The sequence below is a fragment of the Babylonia areolata genome, chromosome 3 (genome assembly GCF_041734735.1).
Source record: "Babylonia areolata isolate BAREFJ2019XMU chromosome 3, ASM4173473v1, whole genome shotgun sequence".
NCBI classification, from domain to species: domain Eukaryota; kingdom Metazoa; phylum Mollusca; class Gastropoda; order Neogastropoda; family Buccinidae; genus Babylonia; species Babylonia areolata.
Genome location: NC_134878.1, coordinates 39,652,248 through 39,670,747, shown reverse-complemented (window position 1 = coordinate 39,670,747; position 18,500 = coordinate 39,652,248). Strand labels below are relative to the sequence as shown.

The 18,500-nt window shown below is 42.5% G+C and overlaps 1 protein-coding gene across 1 annotated transcript in view; it reads right to left on the bottom strand.

Annotated features, from left to right (window-relative positions):
- Positions 1-9,513: 9,513 nt before the first annotated feature.
- The window catches only part of LOC143280563 (microcephalin-like), a 48,598-nt gene continuing 39,611 nt past the window's right edge, over positions 9,514-18,500 (bottom strand). Inside the window, exons 4-5 of the mRNA XM_076585255.1 lie at positions 17,222-17,401; positions 9,514-9,689 (exon numbers count right to left, since the gene is read on the bottom strand). Coding sequence (XP_076441370.1) covers positions 9,585-9,689; positions 17,222-17,401 — 285 coding nt within the window. The 3' untranslated portion in view covers positions 9,514-9,584. The remainder of the gene's footprint in view (positions 9,690-17,221; positions 17,402-18,500) is intronic.

Here is an 18,500-nt window from a genome sequence, read left to right as displayed (position 1 = left end):
GAGAGCAACTGCTGTATTCAAGACACAGAGGATGAAGCCCCCCACACTGAGGGTGTGGCCCTGATGCTGGCACCGGAGGCACAGGGGGCACTCATCGGCTGGGAACCTGTCAACTCCCGCATCATCACAGCCAAGTTTACCACCAAGAAGAATGACATCAGGCTGAACATCATCCAGTGCTATGCTCCCACCAATGATGCGGAAGAAGAGAAGAAAGATGACTTCTACCAACAACTACAGATAGTGATAGACAGAAGAGGAGCCAAAGACATAACCATACTGATGGGAGATTTCAACGCCAAGATCGGAAGGGACAACACCGCCTACGAGGACACCATGGGGACACACGGACGGGGACAGATGAATGAGAATGGTGAGCGCTTTTCAGACCTGTGCGCCCTGAACCAGCTGGTGATAGGAGGAAGTATCTTCCCACACAAGCGCATCCACAAGGCCACATGGAGATCCCCAAACCACGTCACGGAAAACCAGATCGACCACATCTGCATTAACCGCAAGTTCAGGAGATCATGGCAGGATGTACGAGTGATAAGAGGAGCATATGTGTCATCAGACCATCACCTTCTTACGACGACAGTGAGACTTCGCCTCAAGAGATTTACCAACGCCAACAACACACGGACAAGGTACAATGTTGGACTGCTCAGAAACAAGGACACACAAGCAGCATTCCAGATCAGCCTTTCCAACAAGTTCCAGCCACTACAAGAGCTGATAGAAGACGGTGAGATGGACATCGAGACACAGTGGGAACACAGCAAGAAGCTCTGGCACGACACGTGTGAAGAAGTCCTTGTCAAGAGAAGACTCAAGCACAAGGAATGGATCTCTGCCGACACCATCCACAAGCTGGAAACAAGGAAAGAGAAGAAAACTTCGCTGAACACGAGCCGAACAAGAGCAACTAGCGCAAAAGCACAGGAAGAGTACACAGCAGCGGACAGAGATGTAAAGAGGAGCATCAAGAAGGACAAGAGGGACTACATCAACGACCTGGCCAGTCAAGCAGAGGCAGCTGCCAGACAGGGGAACCTGAAGGACCTGTACCTGGTGACCAAGAAGCTGACGGGCAAGTTCCAGCAGACAGACAAGGCAGTGAAGGATAAGAACGGGAACCCACTGACAACAACCGAGGAACAGCTGAAACAATGGGCAGAACACTTCAGGGAGCTGCTGAACCGCCCCGGCCCTGACGCACCACCAGACATCCCACCCACAGAGACAGAACTGCCCATCAGCTGCGACAAACCCTCACAGGCAGAGATCAAGAAGGGGAGGCTGCAGGGCCGGACGAGGTACCAGCAGAAGCCATCAAAGCAGACACGGAAACAGCTGTCAACATGCTATACATCCTCTTCAGCAAGATCTGTGAGAAGGAGGAGGTACCGGCCCAGTGGAAAGAAGGAATCATCATCAGGCTGCCGAAGAAAGGAGACCTCAGGGACTGCAGCAACTACAGAGGGATCATGCTCCTGTCGACACCAGGCAAGGTTCTCAACTGGAAAGGATGAAAGAGGCCGTCGACCCCAAGCTCCAAGACCAGCAGGCAGGCTTCCGGCGGAACAAGTCCTGTGCCGACCAGATCGCCAACCTGCACATCATCGTGGAGCAGTCGCTGGAGTGGAACTCCCCCCTCTACATCAACTTCATAGATTATGAAAAGGCCTTCGACAGTGTGGACAGAGAGATGCTGTGGAAGCTGCTGAGTCCCAGAGAAGATCATCTCCCTCATCCGGTGCACCTACCAGGACATGAGCTGCAGGACTGCCCATGCATGCCAGCTGTCCGAAAGTTTCGAGGTGAAGACCGGAGTTCGTCAGGGGTGCCTGCTGTCACCGTTCCTCTTCCTCCTGGTCATCGACTGGATCATGAAGACCACTACAACAGACAGGAAAAACGGTATACAGTGGACACTCTGGACACAGCTGGACGACCTCGACTTCGCTGACGACCTGGCGCTCCTGTCACTCAACCACAGCCAGATGCAGGACAAGACCACTTGTCTGGTGGAGACCACGTCAGCCAGGACAGGGCTCAAGATCAACAAGAAGAAGACCGAGCTGATGAAGATCAACACCACTGCCAACACACCAGTCACAGTCGGTAGAGAGCCCATCATGGAGGTGGAGTCTTTCGTCTACTTGGGAAGCGTGGCTGACCGACAGGGAGGCACGGACCGAGACATCACAGCCAGAATCGGCAAGGCAAGATCAGCTTTCATCATGCTCAAGAACATCTGGGCATCTGGAGCAATCAGTATGAAAACCAAACTCCGCAATGTGAAGTCAATTCTGCTCTACGGATGCGAGACATGGCGGACAACACAGACGATGCAGCACAAGATTAAGACATTCTTCAACACCTGTCTGAGGCGCATCTACAAAATCCGATGGCAGGAGAAGATCCGAAACGAAGATCTGTGGGAGCGAGCGGGACAGGAACCAGTGGCCAAGCAGATACTGCGGAGGAAGTGGGGCTGGATCGGACACACCCTCAGGAAGCCAGCGTCCAGCATCACACGCCAAGCCCTGACCTGAAACCCGCAGGGAAAGAGGAAGACAGGCCGGCCTCGCAATAGCTGGAGGCGAGACACCGAGGCAGAGCTGAAGCAGCAAGGGACCGACTGGACTGGAATGGCCAGAACAGCCCAGAATAGAGTGCGAAGGCGAGGGGTCGTCGATGGCCTATGCTCCACAGGGAGCGATGGGCATAATAAGTGAGTAAGTAATATAGTAACGACTGTATTTTGACAGGTAAATATTAATTCTGTTGAAAATCAGTCATGAGACAGGAAAATAAGTGATGGTTGACTTGTGATTATAAGTGCCTGCGCTATCAAAATTTAAGAAAAATGAGAATAATATGACAGGTCAAGATTGATTGATTAAGTTTGTTTGGAGGTGGTGGATGGATGGGACTGTAAGAAAATGGAACAATACAGAATGCTACAAATATGATACTGGAACTTCATGCCAGTGCAGTTCAGGCCAGTGCAATTCCAGGTGTGTGTCACGCAGTTCATTTGAGCTATTGAATTTTTAATAAAATCATATAAGTGATTTTTGTTTGCTTGTTTGTTCCACGTATCATTCATGAATTCCTCTGTGTACAAGCTATGGACTGTAATGCATTTTGAAATGTCTCACACATAAGCACCCGTATTTACGAGCTCACACGCGCACGCGCCCGCGTGCGCACACACACACACACACACACACAGTACGTCAATTTTTTACAAATAAAACTGATACATCAGTGGCACTTAATCACCATATTTTTCTTTGATATGTATTAACTTTTAAAGTCGGTTTATATCAGATACATATACTTATGAAAGTTTCTATTTTTGAATACACGTTTGCAGAAAAACATTTTTAGCTTTCTTGCTTTCCAAATTATGGATCTGGAAGGGGTGTGTGATATCATTTGACACTGATATTAGATTTCACACACAAACGCACACACACACATGTATACTAATGCTTACAAGTTACATGAAACAAAATGTCAATATATCATGTTCTTACGTATCGATGTTTGTGAGTAATGAAGGCTGCTTCTATTGTCAAAAGTGATTAAAAAAACACAATTTGTTTCTTTATTTATTCATTTATATTTTTTTTCTTCTTCAAATTTTGCACACTTGCATAGTCTCAAAATAAAACTGACAAAGTAAACAAACAATCCCTAATTTTCATGTGGGTTTCTGCAGATTATTGAATACTTACACTCCTTCTATTCCCTGTGTGTCTGAGTGTCTGAGGCATCAAGTAAAATGTCATGGCCTTGATAAATACACACACACACACACACACGCTCACGCACACACACACTCACACGCGCGCGCGCGCGCGCGCACTAACACACACATGAACACACAAATACCAGTAAATATAACTTACCCACGGTGAGAAATATTAAATTAACTGTCTTATTTATCTTATTTCATTATATTTCTGTAAAATCACTGTATTTTTATAACATCTTTATAGTGTTAATTTGGGAAGGATCACCTTTGCAGCAAGTGTTTGGAAAATGTAAAATCTGAAATGACACTGGCAGTATGGTTGAAACACATATTGTATATATATTTATTATATGTTAGTCTATTATCTACCTTTATTTATCTATTATTGTTATCATGACTACTATCATAATTATTTACTTCATCCAATGATTTATTATCCTTTTTATTTTAATTACATCTTGGTTTGTTACAAACCAATATACTTCAAAGATATCTTCTATTGTTTCCAAATGTCTTTTCACTTTAACAATGCCAACATATATCAGAATCAATAGCTGAAAAGTATTCAAACCCTCCTGAATGAAATTGGTTTGATTAGTTTCTGGTTAAACCAATAGTTCTGATGTACATCCCACATTGTTTTAAGAGAAAGTCAAGCGTTGTTTAAAAGATACGCTTTTGCAAGATAAGTATAGACATGTAGATAAAGATACTATGTATAATAATTACAGGATGTGTAAATCTAATTTTGGTTAAGATGCTTATTTCATGGTGTCACCAAATAACTGTGTGATTGAATTAGTAAAGTTTAGAACAACCAATAATGCATTGCCTATTTATAAACAGCGTTTTGACAATTTACTCAGAAAGGAAAGAATCTGTGAAAAATTGTTCTACAAACGACATTGCTGATGAATTTCATCATTTGTTTCGGTGCCCCTTTTTGAAAACATCAGACAAAACAAATTGTCTACATGATATATAACCTACCCAAATTTCATAAAATTTTATTTTTTATTTTTTTGAGAAAAAAGAAAAGAAAAAAAAAGAATACTGTTAAAATTGAAATTTTTTGTCTCGTTCATACGTACTTCTTTTCGATAGAACTTTGTTGATAGGGAAGAACAGTCAAGTGCTATGGGAAATTTGCATGTTCTAACGCTGATTTGTACATGGTCGTTTACGTTATTACTCGATTACAAAAAAGCTGATTTGCTCTGTATTATTTTGTTTGCTATAGTTAGCTTTCATGTTTCTTTTTGACATCACATCTTATTTATATGGTGTGTGTAAAAGGTTTATGTGTGTACTGTTTCAATGCCCTTAGTGTGCACGTGAAATAAACTTCTTGTCTTGCCTTGCCTTGCCTTGCCTTAAAACACAAAACTGTCCTACGAGTTTCCCTGTTTTAATCTGATTTTATGGAAGTAAGTTTTCTGTTCTGAACTCGTTTCAAAGCCATGGTTTGAAGTGACTCAAATCAAGCTTACAAGTGTATTTTTCAGGATTTGACTTCCGCTCAGCCAAGAGGACGGACGTGTTGGCCGCTCCGCGAAAATCGTGCATTGTAACGATGTGAGCAGATAGGCAGCAAGACGGGAGAGAGTGGGTGACAAGGCTTTCATCCAAGTATGCCAGCAACGTTCAGTTATACGTGCCAATTTTCTGTTTAAAAGGGTGAGGGTTTTGTGCAAAAAAAGAGGGGAAAAGAAAGCAGAGAAAAAGAGAGAGAAGAAAAATTGACATTGGACCGATAAAATGAAAAACGATTAGTTGTAAAAAAAAAAAAAAAAAAAAAAAAAAAAAAGAGTATGACAACGCCGGTGACCAGTTTCTTCACAACAAAAAGTGGCAAAAGAACTAGAGCGGGAGCAAGGAAATCTCCGGTGAGTAATCCCAGCCCGTCAACCAGCAATACAAACTCAAAACAAAGCCCAAAAAACCCCACAAAAACAGATTCAAGATATCGAAGACGACGCTGATTCAGACATGGCACTGAATGACACTTTATAAGACATCAAAGACAATATGTCCACCAAAGAGGACAATGAAACACTAAAAAAAAAGAAAAAAAAGGACATGATTAAAATAACTACATTACTGACTAAAAGACTGGACATTCTTGAGACGCAGGTGTTTGATTTACAAACAAAAAACGATACACTCAATATCAAAGTGAACAAAGGAGGAAAAAAAAAGAACTAGAAAGTGAACTGAAGCAAAAAGATAAAGGAAACAAAAGAGGCAACGCCTTCAAGATTCACTTGTGATTCACTATAAAAAAAAATCCAAGCTTTTTATGTATTGAGTATAATGCATTCACTGTTATATTTAAATTTTTTGTATTCTCTAAACTTGGCACTTCGATCTGATATTCGACCCAACAAAAGATCTGTCATTATTATCATTTTTTGTTCAAACAGGAACTTCTTTTGCTAAGCATGGAAGTTTTGTTTATTGCAAACGTTTTGGTGCAGACAGTAAAATAAGGGAAATTACTCTGTAATTAATGCTTGGGGACTTAGTTTGCTTTAAACTGATCTTTCTCATCTTAAACATTACATTTTGAAATTATACTCAATACATAAAAAGCTTGGATTTTTTTAAAAGTGTATCACAAGTGAGTCTTGAAGGCCTTGCCTCTCGTTTCAAAATGTAATGTTTAAGATGAGAAAGATCAGTTTAAAGCAAATTAAGTCCCCTAGCATTAGAGTAATTTCCCTTTTTTACTATCTGCACCAAAACGTTTGCAATAAATAAAACTTCCATGCTTAGCAAAAGAAGTTCCTGTTTGAACAAAAAATGATAATTATGACAGATCTTTTGCTCAAGAACATCTGGGCATCTGGAGCAATCAGTATAAAAACCAAACTCCACATCTTCAACTCCAATGTGAAGTCAATTCTGCTCTACAGATGCGAGACATGGCGGACAACACAGACAATGCAGCAGAAAATTCAGACATTCTTCAACACCTGTCTGAGGCGCATCTACAAGATCCGATGGCAGGAGAAGATCCGAAACGAAGATCTCTGGGAGCGAGTGGGACAGGAACCAGTGGCCAAGCAGATACTGCGGAGGAAGTGGGGCTGGATCAGACACACCCTCAGGAAGCCAGCATCCAGCATCACACGCCAAGCCCTGACCTGGAACCCGCAGGGAAAGAGGAAGAGAGGCCGGCCTTGCAACAGCTGGAGGCGAGATACCGAGGCAGAGCTGAAGCAGCAAGGGACCAACTGGACTGGAATGGCCAGAACAGCCCAGAACAGAATGCAATGGCGAGGGGTCATCGATGGCCTATGCTCCACCAGGAATGAATGACAGAAGCTGCATGAAATATCTGAGCAGTCATGGAAAAGATAGTAAAAGGTAAAAAGTTTGACAGATCAAAACATCTGAATCAGAATAATACTGTAGTGAAATGTGGATCAGATGTGGCTGAGACTGTTTGACACTATTGATCTAAAAAAAAATTGCTTGTTGAAGAGCAAACATAAATTGGATCAATTCATGTAGCACAGATCATCTGAGAAAATGACTCCAAGATTAGAGATTACTGAAAATCATTTTTGTGTGGAAAGATTGTTATGATCTGTCAAAGCCTGAAAGATGTAATGAAGACAGAGATAGTTTGAAACTTTCAACTGATCATCTAGATCCTATACCATGATTGTGAAACAATGAAATGCGGTTTCATGTAGGGTGTCATAGATGAAACTGATCCATTTCTAAAATAATATTTTGCAATAGAAATACAAACTTAGATGTTTTGGGTGCGTTTGGCTGTGGCAGCAATGTTTTCTTTGGCAGCATGGTTATGGAATTAGTTCCCTTGAACAGGAAGTCACTGCCACAGAAATAAAGTAAACACTGTTAAAATGGGCGATAAATTGCATACTGTCACATCCGACAAGCCACTAGCAGGTAATAACTGAAACCCAGTGCTTGCAATAGAGAAGGAGTCAACTAGTTGTCAGGCATAAAATTTCTATTTTCCCTTCCTTCTAAACTTTGCTGTACATTTACATACAATGTGTGTGCAGCAAGTGTCTTGACTGGACAGTGGGCATACTCGACACGTGAGTGAAGCTGGGTGGAATGTTCTTCATACACCCACAAACAGCAACAGATCACTCACATCCTAATACAGGGACCAGGAGGTTCCCTGCCTTGGAACCCCTGGTAACAAGTTCATTCCCATTCGACCACAACATATTGTATTGCACCACTGTATTCACATACCTGCTGACCAGTGTCCAAGCCTTCCTTGCATGAGGGGGGCCAAGTTATGGCAACTGACTGATCCTCAGTCTCAGTGTAAATCACAAGCTGTTGAAGTGAGTCCACCACCACTTGACAGTCATGTAGTCAGTTTATGAAAATATTTTCTTTTGGATTTGTCAAATAAACTACAACAGATGTCCAGAAACATTTCCTTTCTACCCTTCCCATTTTTTTCATTTTGTTTGTAATTAGTTTTCATGCCAATCTTGGCAAGTGATAGTTTCGTGTTTCAGTTTCACTAAGATGTGCCCCTTGACTTTGTGTTCTGATGATGGCTATTTTGGGGAAAAGGTGTTTGAAAAAATATTTTCCTCTAAACTATGATTTATGCCAGGAGCACAAGTGGGTAAACATCAATAGTTCATTATAGTCTCTAAAAACTGTTTTGCTTCCGTATAGATATGTAATATATAATCAGGGCAACAAAAACGTATCCTATTTTAAATGTTGTTCCTCAATGTACAGTGTATATATATCTATATGACCAGTCATCTGCGCACCCACAGAGCCCAACCCACCCACCACCAGGATGACTAGATGGTCCTCGTCGATCCCGACGGATGAACCACACACACACACACACATATATCTAGGTTGGGGGCAAGCATTGGCTTCTTCACTAGCTTCCCTGGCTTCTTTTCACTATTTTTGAGCCTCTTTTCAGCCCTAGCCACTCTGGGGAATTGTTTGGCTTCCTTTTCAGCCAGGGGAGGTTGTATTGTGCATGCGTGAGAATGAGTGTCCTTCTCCCTTTTCTTTTCAGTCATGACGGTTCCAGAATGGGGAGGTTACTCCCCCAAACCTCAGCTGTTTTTTTTGTTATCTTCCTTTTCAGGTTCCAAGTGGTTAACGATTTTGTTTGATATCCCTTTGGTCAAATGAATATGGGTGGTTGAATGGTGAACAGGCTTTGTGTGTGAAAGCTTTACTTTAACCTTCATTGCTGAGCTGTTGTTTCATATCCAACACATGTGGGAGACTGAGCTGCTGGGTACACAGGGTGACAACCAAAGAGGGAACTTGGAGCAAGTTCTGGACCCTCCACCCTTCCAGACCATCACTACAGCCTACGCCCAGACAAGCTCTCTGTGTCTTCTTAAACCCTTAATGGACAATTTAAATGACCATTGAGCTAAGTTTGATTCTTCTCTCCATCTGATATTGTGTGAGACTGAGTGTATGAGTGTGGTTCCCATCTTCCTATTTATTACTGACTAGGCGGGAGATATATATATATATATATCTAATTTTACAATACTCATTATACTGGCTTGAAATGATTTCAGCAGAGCTCTTAAGTCCATAAAAGCAAATAATAAGCATCTCAGTCATAACCATCAACTACATGTACAATGTCTGACTTCACAAAATTGTTCCAACCAGATGCCTGTCTGACAGAAAACATTTTGGTCATTTTCAACAGCTGTAAGTGTAGCTGATATCCGGCGTTCAGATAAATCCATTACATGCATGTGAATTCAAATGTACACATAAATCCTGCATTACACAAATCATCTCAACACACTGCAGCTTACACTGGACATACTTTCTCCTGAATCAGTTGGTTCAGTCTGGCCTGCATGCTGGGTGGAGTGCCGGGAATTATCACTGGGCTGTAAAGATCCAGGGATGCAAACTGGACAATTTTTTTTTTTTTTTTTTTTTTTTAAAGCATTCTTTCTTTTTTGCATATTTAATACGTCCACTGCCAGGGAAATCACTCCTGCTGTGGGGCCTCCGCCAGGGAATTTTCAGTGAAATGGATATGAAGTAACAAAAACATATACATGCTACATATTTTGTCAAATAAATGTACACATTATAATTTTCTGAAGGAAAGTGACTGAGCTTTCTACTGAAAGCATTTGGAAATCACGTGAAACATACTTTATGATTTTGAGCCGGTTAAAAAATGAAGTATATTTCAGTTAATGTAATTTTATGTTTGATACTTAACCCTTTGAGCCCTGAGTTCCTGAGCAATTTTAACCCTTCTGCCTGAGCTCCTGAGCCAAAATTTGCAAATAATTGGTATTAAACCCTTTGAGCCCTGACCACCGCTTTACCGGTGGCAGAGAAAAATGACAATGCCCAGCCACCGGTTGAGCGGTGCGTAAACACTTGAAGCGTGCGGTCTCAACCTGGCCCGTCAGGGCAGAAATCAGGGACAAAACGTGCGAGAAAACAACTGTACACAACGCAGCAAGTAACTGATATGCTTGATGATTTATCGGAAGTAGAGTATGACAATGATTACTCTGATAGTGAGGTGGAATTCGAATCAGATGATTTTGCTACAGACAGCGATGTTGAAAATGAATCTGAGCATGCAGAATCAGTTCATCAAAGGAGGCGTGTCAGGTTGAGACTCTGCACGCTTCATGGTAGAAATCGATCTTTTTTTATCCAAAGCACATGCACAAAACACAGTGAAAAGGCGCGGCAATGTTGGTACTATATTCGCTGACGTCAGAGTATTACGGTTTTTCTGATTGGCTCTTCAATATAAGTCAACCAATAGCAAAACACAACACAAGTGTTTACGCACCGCTCAACCGGTGGCCAGGCATTATGCCACCCCTCCCCACCACCGGTAAAGCAGTGGTCAGGGCTCAAAGGGTTAAACCATAGCTATATCATTGTGAAATTTTCAACAACAAAAAACTAATGAACACAAAACAAACAAACATACCATTACCAACAAAGAAAACCCAGAGAGTGAAGTTTAGTATTTTAGATATTGTAACTGAACTAAAACAGCAATCAAATCTATCAAGACTACACACAAATTGGAACAATTCCAAAATGTGTGCTATAATCAAAATCCCTAATCCCCCTCTTCCTCCTCCTTTCCTCCCCCCTCTACTTCCTCTCTTTGGCATTCATTTCAGCGTTAATGTTATACTAGCACCAGCTATGCTCTCGTGGCACCTGCTTTTTTTCCTGTCCCAAGCCCACTTACTTGACCACACACCCCACGTTGCAGACGAAACATTTAAATATTTTCAGGCTTGTGATGCCATGTGTCTCAGACAAATCAGTGATTCAAACCAATCAGTGTCTGCAATATAATCTTACACAATGCCTGTCTAAAGTTGACCGATGAGGCTGATGTTGTCAGCTATTTGTGTGCTTGTCCGCTGATTTGGCACTGGCAGTTGGTCAATGCTTTAAGCGACACATCGTGTATTATGATTATATCGTAATTATTAGGGTGGTGTTCATGTTTATTCATGACTGAAATCAGTGAAATACAGTCTTCTAGTTTAGACAACAGTTATTATGCTAATTCTCTTCCTGGCTGAGGGAAAATTCAGAGGGAGTTAACCCATTATGTGGGCAATATGTCCAAAACTATAGAATGGCAAGTTAACACCACCAATGCACTCACTGTCAACTGGCTCAAGCTATCCTGGTTCAACACCACCAATGCACTGTCCTCATAGTCTCTTTGGTTTTTTTACAGCTAATGCACACATTGTCCTCAACTGGCTCAAGGTATCTTCGTTCTTGGTTCAACACCACCAATGCACAAGTGTCCTCAAGGTATCTTGGTTTGACACCACATATGCACATATAGTCTTCATAGTCTCTTGGTTAAACACCAAGTCCCTTCAATGCACACATTGTCCAAACAGTACCTTGGGTGAGACTTTTGGTTTTACCTTTTACCTTTTTGTCACGTGACCCACCGAGTCGAGGGGGAGACACAAGGGATGCAGTGGATGTCACTCTCCTCCAGCCTCGTCTGCACTCGGCCTAACTGACACCAGCTCTGGCATCTTCAGATGAGTCCAGGTCTTGACGTCATCTGTCCAGCTTCTCCTTGGTCTTCCCCTCTTTCTTCCGCCCTCGATGGTGCCCTGCAGGATGGTCTTGCACAGGGTGTTGTGGTGGGTCACGTGGCCAAACCAGGCCAGCTTCCTCCTTTAGATGGTGGCCAGGAGGGGTTCTTGATGTCCGGCAAAGGCTTCAACTTTGCTCCGGACATAGTCGTTGGTCTTGTGTTCAACCCATGAGATGCGGAGCAGGTTTCGGTAGCATTTCATCTCAAATGCTTGGATCCTCTTCTCAAGCTCGGCTGACAGTGTCCAGATTTCACATGCATACAGGAGAATGGCGAGCACTAAGGATCTGTACAGTTTGTGTTTGATGGCAAGGGAAATGCTCCTGCTCCTCCAGATCTTGTCCAGTTTTGCCATCGCTGATGTTGATGTTGCGAGGCGGATCTTCACTTCTGTGTTCGACCTGCCATCCTTTGTAAGTGTTGCTCCCAAGTACTTGAAGGCTTCCACCTCTTCAAGTTCCTGGCCATTCATGGTGATGTTGGCATGGGCGTTGGTGTTACTGTTGACCATCACCTTGCTTTTCTCAGCGCTCACTTCCATGCCGTAAGCGCCTGCGCGATCAGTCAGCCTGTCTGTCAAATCTTGGAGTTCCTGGTTGCTCCCTCCCAGTAAGTCAATGTCATCTGCAAAGCGTAGGTTGCAGACTGGTCTTCCTCCTACAGAGATGGTGGTGTGGAAGTCTAGGAGGGTCTCTCTCATGATGTTCTCCAGGACCAGGTTGAAAAGGACTGGTGAGAGTAGGCATCCCTGTCGGACGCCGACTGTGGTGCGGAAGAACTCGCCGATGTTGTTGTTAAGGAGAACGGCGCTGCTGGCATTGTCGTAGAGGGCCTTGATCATCAGGACTAGTCCTTCCTTGATGTTAAAACTTCTGAGGACTAGCCACAGGCCTTGGTGCCACACTCGGTCAAAAGCCTTTTTGAAGTCTATGAAGTTGTGGAATAGTTCCTTCTGATGGTCGAGGTGTTTCTCCATCATGAGGTGGCAGTTGAAGATCTGCTCAACTGTGCTTCACTCACTAGAGACAATTTTTTTTTTAACTTGGAAATTTCCTAAGAATTTGCAATGTGCCCAAATTGGTTTTCAATCTCCCCATCAAGGGTTTTCAGTTCTTCCTCTTTTTGTTTTGCAGAAGACCTTCGAGGGCATTTGACTCGGATACAAGAGTCAGTGAACATTTCACATTTGTCTTGTCTCCAGCTTGCTCAAAGTACTGATCTGCACATCGATGCAAACATAAACATTTGATGTCTTACACCTGTCTTCTCTTTTATTTTCAAATGAGCCAGGTCATCCATGGCAGACATCCTCTTTCCTTTCTTCTCAGCTTCCTCCTTTTCTTTCTTCTAGTCATCTAGGTGCTAGTAGTATTTCTGAAGGGAGGTAGGAGCATTGAACAGCATACTCTTTGTCACTTCGATGCTTTGAATACCACCAACATATGCACGCACATACACAGGTGTTGCTTTGTGTAACTTGCTGATTGACATTAGCATCTTTCTCGCTGAATTTTCCTGAACGCACTGCAGGCATGGCCGAAGAAACTGACAATGATGCCGTTTCATTTGACGGAACACATGAAGCAAATGATGAGATATGTTTTAAAGTTGATCGAGAAGCTCCAAACAATTCCGCCAGCTGAAGGGAAGCAGTTATCGAATCTTTCGCTGACAGAGCAATCTTGTGCTTTTTCTTTTTGCATGAATTTTCAATGCAGCTTCGCCCATTTTCGAAATATCAAGACTTCCGCCATGCCATACAGTATGCCATTGTAGGATCCATGTGATTTGCCAGCCAACTTGCATAGTCTTTGTTACTTTGCCACAGTTAATTAAATTTACATTTCCCCAACATCTTGAACTGCACCGCATGTCGTCCCGATTCCAAACGATGCTCAAGGCTGAGGGCCCCAGGTGATGTGCAGGAGCTAATTAAAGTGAATCAGAGCTCTCAACCAATCAGAATCAATTTGACATTACTCATCCCTGAGCCTCGTTCTTGTTTGAAAGAAGCCTGTGACTCACTCAGTGCTTCTGACTGGCTAAATGTTCGTTTGAAGTTTGCAGACAAACATGTATGCACACACAAACACACACAAAAGAAACTTTTTTAAGGCTTTATTTCCTTGAAATTCCATTACTTTGACAAGAATTCCTGAATTGCATGACTTTCCAGGCCTGTAAAATCATGTTTTCAAATTCCATGACTTTCCAGGTTTTCCTTGACCTGAACGGACCCTGATAAACAGGCTGCCTACCTGGGCAGAGCCGACTGACAGCTGCCATTGGGCACTCATCATTCATTTCCTGTGTCAATCTATCAGATTACAGTCATGCACACATACACACTCAGACAGACATTTTACGTGTATGAACAATTTATTTACCCCGCCAAGTAGGCAGCCATATCAAGTTTTCAGGGGTGTGCATGCTGGGTATGTTCTTGTTTCCATAACCCACTGACATGGATTACAGGATCTTTAACATGCGTATTTGATCTTCTATGTGCATATAATACACACGAAGAGGGTTCAAGCACAAGCAGATCTGCACATATGTTGACCTGGGAGATCTGAAAAGTCTATACCCTTTACCCACCAGGCACCATCACCAAGATCCAAACCCAGGACCCTCAGACTGAAAATCCAACACTTTAACCACTCAGTTATTGCTATTTTAGGACAAAAACAGGACATACCTGTAAAGGGCTATCTACATATGGTTCCCCTTTACATGGCTATATCTTCGTCTTTGTCAGAATCAGGCAAGAGACTGGGAAATTGTGATTGAGTCTGAAAGGTGGGGTCCTGGGGTCCTTCTTCGGCCCCCAGCGGGGGTCCATGGGACAACGCCCCTGGTGGGGCTGAAGGCTTTTATCAATTTCAAACCATAAAATCTGCACTATAGGGCCACAAATGCCTCTGAGGTAATCCAGCCCATAGAACACAAAAATCAGTCCAATTTTTTCCTAAACTGAAAACCTGTAAAATCAGCCTTGTAGACATGATTTCAAAATCTTGTCTCATGTGTGTGTGTGTGTGTGTGTGTGTGTGTGTGTGTGCTTGGTTTCAATTCAACTGTGTGTAAACAAGGGAGTTACCACTCTTTATTATTTGTTTATCAAGGGAGAGAGAGATGGAGGCAGAGAGAGAGGGTGGAAGGTGGGAGGAAAGAATGCAACTATCTCTTTCTCCGTGCGTGCGTGTGTGTGTGTGTGTGTGTGTGTGTGTGTGTGTGTGTGTGTGTGTGTGTGTGTGAGTGTTTTTTTTTAAAGATAACTCTGTGTATATGTGAGAAAGACACAAAGAGAGAGACACAAGACACAAGAGACACACACAGAGAGACAGAGGGAAAGAGACAGAGAAAGACAGAGAGACAGACATACAGAGACACAGAGAGAGTGGGAAGAGGTGGGAGGAAAAAGTGCAAGTTTGCATGTGTGCATGTATGTGCATTGCTTTAAATACAATTCTGTGTGTGTGTGTGTGTGTGTGTGTGTGTGTGTGTGTGTGTGTGTGTTTCAATTAAACGCGTGTGTGCGCGAGAGAAAGAGTGTGTGCGCACGCGCAAATGTGTGTATTATCAAGCTCTGTGAGATTGTGTGAGAACTCGTGTGAAGGAGAGAGAGAGAAAATAAAAAACTGAGTATGTGTAACTGTATACAAGAGAGAAAATTAAAAAAAAACTGAGTATGTGTATACATGTGTGCAATCATGTGATTTTTTTTTTTTTTGATTTTTTTTTTCAAAGTGAGAGTGTGAATGTGTGTGAGTGTGTGCACGCATGCGCATTCAATTCAGCTGTGTGTGCATGCATACATACCTTTGGAAATCTGGCTATAGATCTCAGATCTAAATAAACTGACTCTTACTATGAACTTTTTGTGCCCAGTGCCTCAGCATGGCTGTGTCAGAAAAAGCACTGAGGTCAATTGTTACAAAGTTTCTGTTTCAATCCCAATAATTTTGCTTGTGCCTAAAGTGGCAAACATTTGCTGCTTTTGCTGAATGAACAGAGGGTCAAGCAGATGTACCCATGCCATTAGGGGCTTGACAGGGATGGAGATCACCTGGACCAGCGTTCAGTTTACCTGTATCTGTGCGTGCGCGTACGTTTGTGTATGTGTGTGTGCATGTGCACTGGCATGTCTGTGCGTGTGGGTGTGTGTGATCGCCCGCGTGTGTGTGCATGTGCGCGCGCGTGTCATTTGCTTTTCACTGACACAAGTGATATCAACACGTGTCATGTAAGGATCACCTTCTGTTATCGGCATTTTGACTTCAATCGACCGTTAGGAAACCTTTTGACCTCCATCTGGTGCTCTGACAAGTCACTGGATCGCCTCTCAAGGGGTCAACAAACGACGCTTTCTAAAGAGCATTCCATTTTCATTTTTGACAGTTCATCGGCAAACAATATAGAACTGCCCAACGGCTTTTCTTTTTTTCTCAAAATGGACAGTCAGATTTTGACTTAAGTCTGAAAACAGATTTCCGTGCTTGGACGGAAGAGTTGCACCCATGCAATCTGACATGCACCCATACAATCATACAATCTGACATGCACCCATACAATTGTACAATCTGACACACACCCATACAATCTGACACCTATCGCACTTGGCCTTGCCCGTGGAGACAATTTTGTGAATGGCGCCTACCCGTAAAGTTATTTTTTTGTTCTTCTGTTTTCACGGTCTCATCTTGACAGGCCCACTTCCACTTATTTTTCTCTCCTCTATCGATCTCTGCTGCAAAATTCTTCTTTTCCTTTGTGAGTTTTCTCATTTTGTCAATGAATGAAGATGACTGACGAAATCAGGTATCTTTGAAAGTTGTGAAGCCCGCAAGCGGAAGTTGTGGAATCCTGACGGAATACGGATAAGCTGAATGATGACAGAGAAGCAATGGAACACTTATTCTCAATTGGTTCTCTCATCCAAACATGGGGCATTTTGGGAAACGCCAAACGCAAGACATCACCAGCTGTACCATTCGATGGGATATACATCAAGAAAACTGATAGTCTACTATTGTCAGGAATACAGTTTGACAGGATGTAAGCTTCAGAAGACGTATGTAATGAAATTCCAAGCACACAATTTCGCAAATACATTTCACTGCATTACCTTCCTATGAATGGAATGGCCTTCAAAACTAATCCAATGGGCTCTTTTGATTTTTTTTTTTTTTTTTCAGAAACACTGAACAATGAGATACCTTAAAAATAACTGACATCACACACCCAACAGAATGTGTATAAATCTTTTTAAAAGCAACAAAAAGAACAACTGATATACACCCCAAATAAGAGGCCATTACCGGTGAGCGTGGCTGTGTGTCAACAACCAGGACGTGCGCGGTGGAGTGCAAAAGAGTGGCTGACTCCTCTCCCTGCAGCAGCTGCCAGTACTTATCATTTTTCCGCTGTCGCTTCTGGCACCTGTCTGCACTGCGGGCCAGCTCATCTTCAAAGTCCCTTGGTTGCATTGATTTGTATTTCTGACAACAGAGAATAACATACAGCTCATATCCATTCAGTTTTAAGGCAAAGTATTTCAACACTGTGTGAAAACACAAGAGCAAACAGAAGCTGGAACAGTTGTTTTAAGGTAAACAGTCTTAACTCACTAGAGATGCACTCAGAATGACATGCCGAAGCGCAAGATACGACAGATCTCAATTATTTTTCATGCTCAGTAGTGTTCAATAAGGGAAACTAATCAGGCTTCTTGAGGGACCGGTCTTTGAAAAATTGACTTCTTCCACTTTGACCGTGAAACGCGCGACGGCTTTTTTTTTTTTTTCTCTCAATCTTTCTTGGCCGGGTCAAAGGTTGGCTCTTACACAACAAATATGGCAGCGCAGCAAACGCACTCTCTACGTGAGGCGGTTGAACTTTTGACACAAGAAGGATCAGACATTAAACGCGACCTCCTTGACACTGGTAACGAATTCTCTGATGATTTTTCTGATGATGACATTCAGTTGGTACCAGATGATGATTTTAAAAGTGACAACGAAACTTTGTTGACTGACCCCTACGATGCCGAGACAGAAATTGACAGTGACACAAGTGATGGCCATACTGCAAAACAACATGACTTGACTGCAGATATTGACGATGTGGAACAAGAATACATGTATGAGTGGGTAAAAGACCTGACAGGCTTCCCACTGGCTGCACCTTTCACTGGGACTCTTGGACTCTCACGGACTTTCCAGACACGCCTACTCCTGTTGAGGTGAGTGTGTTTACAATTTGATATTGTTGCTAATTTATTTCTTGTGTAAATAATGTTGAATTTTACAATTGTTAATGAATAATTTGTACAGATTAATGTAAAATTATCATTTTCTGTGTGTGCACTTATCAAATTGTGTGTGTGTGTGGGGGGGGGGGGGTGTCTGTGCGATGAGTGTGTCAGTGTATTATGCATGGCCATGCCTGTGCATGTGTGTTATTCAAACTGTCACTCCAGAATTATTATGCATGTGTATTACTGATGTTTATTTTGCATCTGTTTTTTTGCCCTTTTTTTTTTTGCAATACATACAAAAGCTTTTCTTCTTTTTTTTCTTATGACAGCATTGTCTGTTA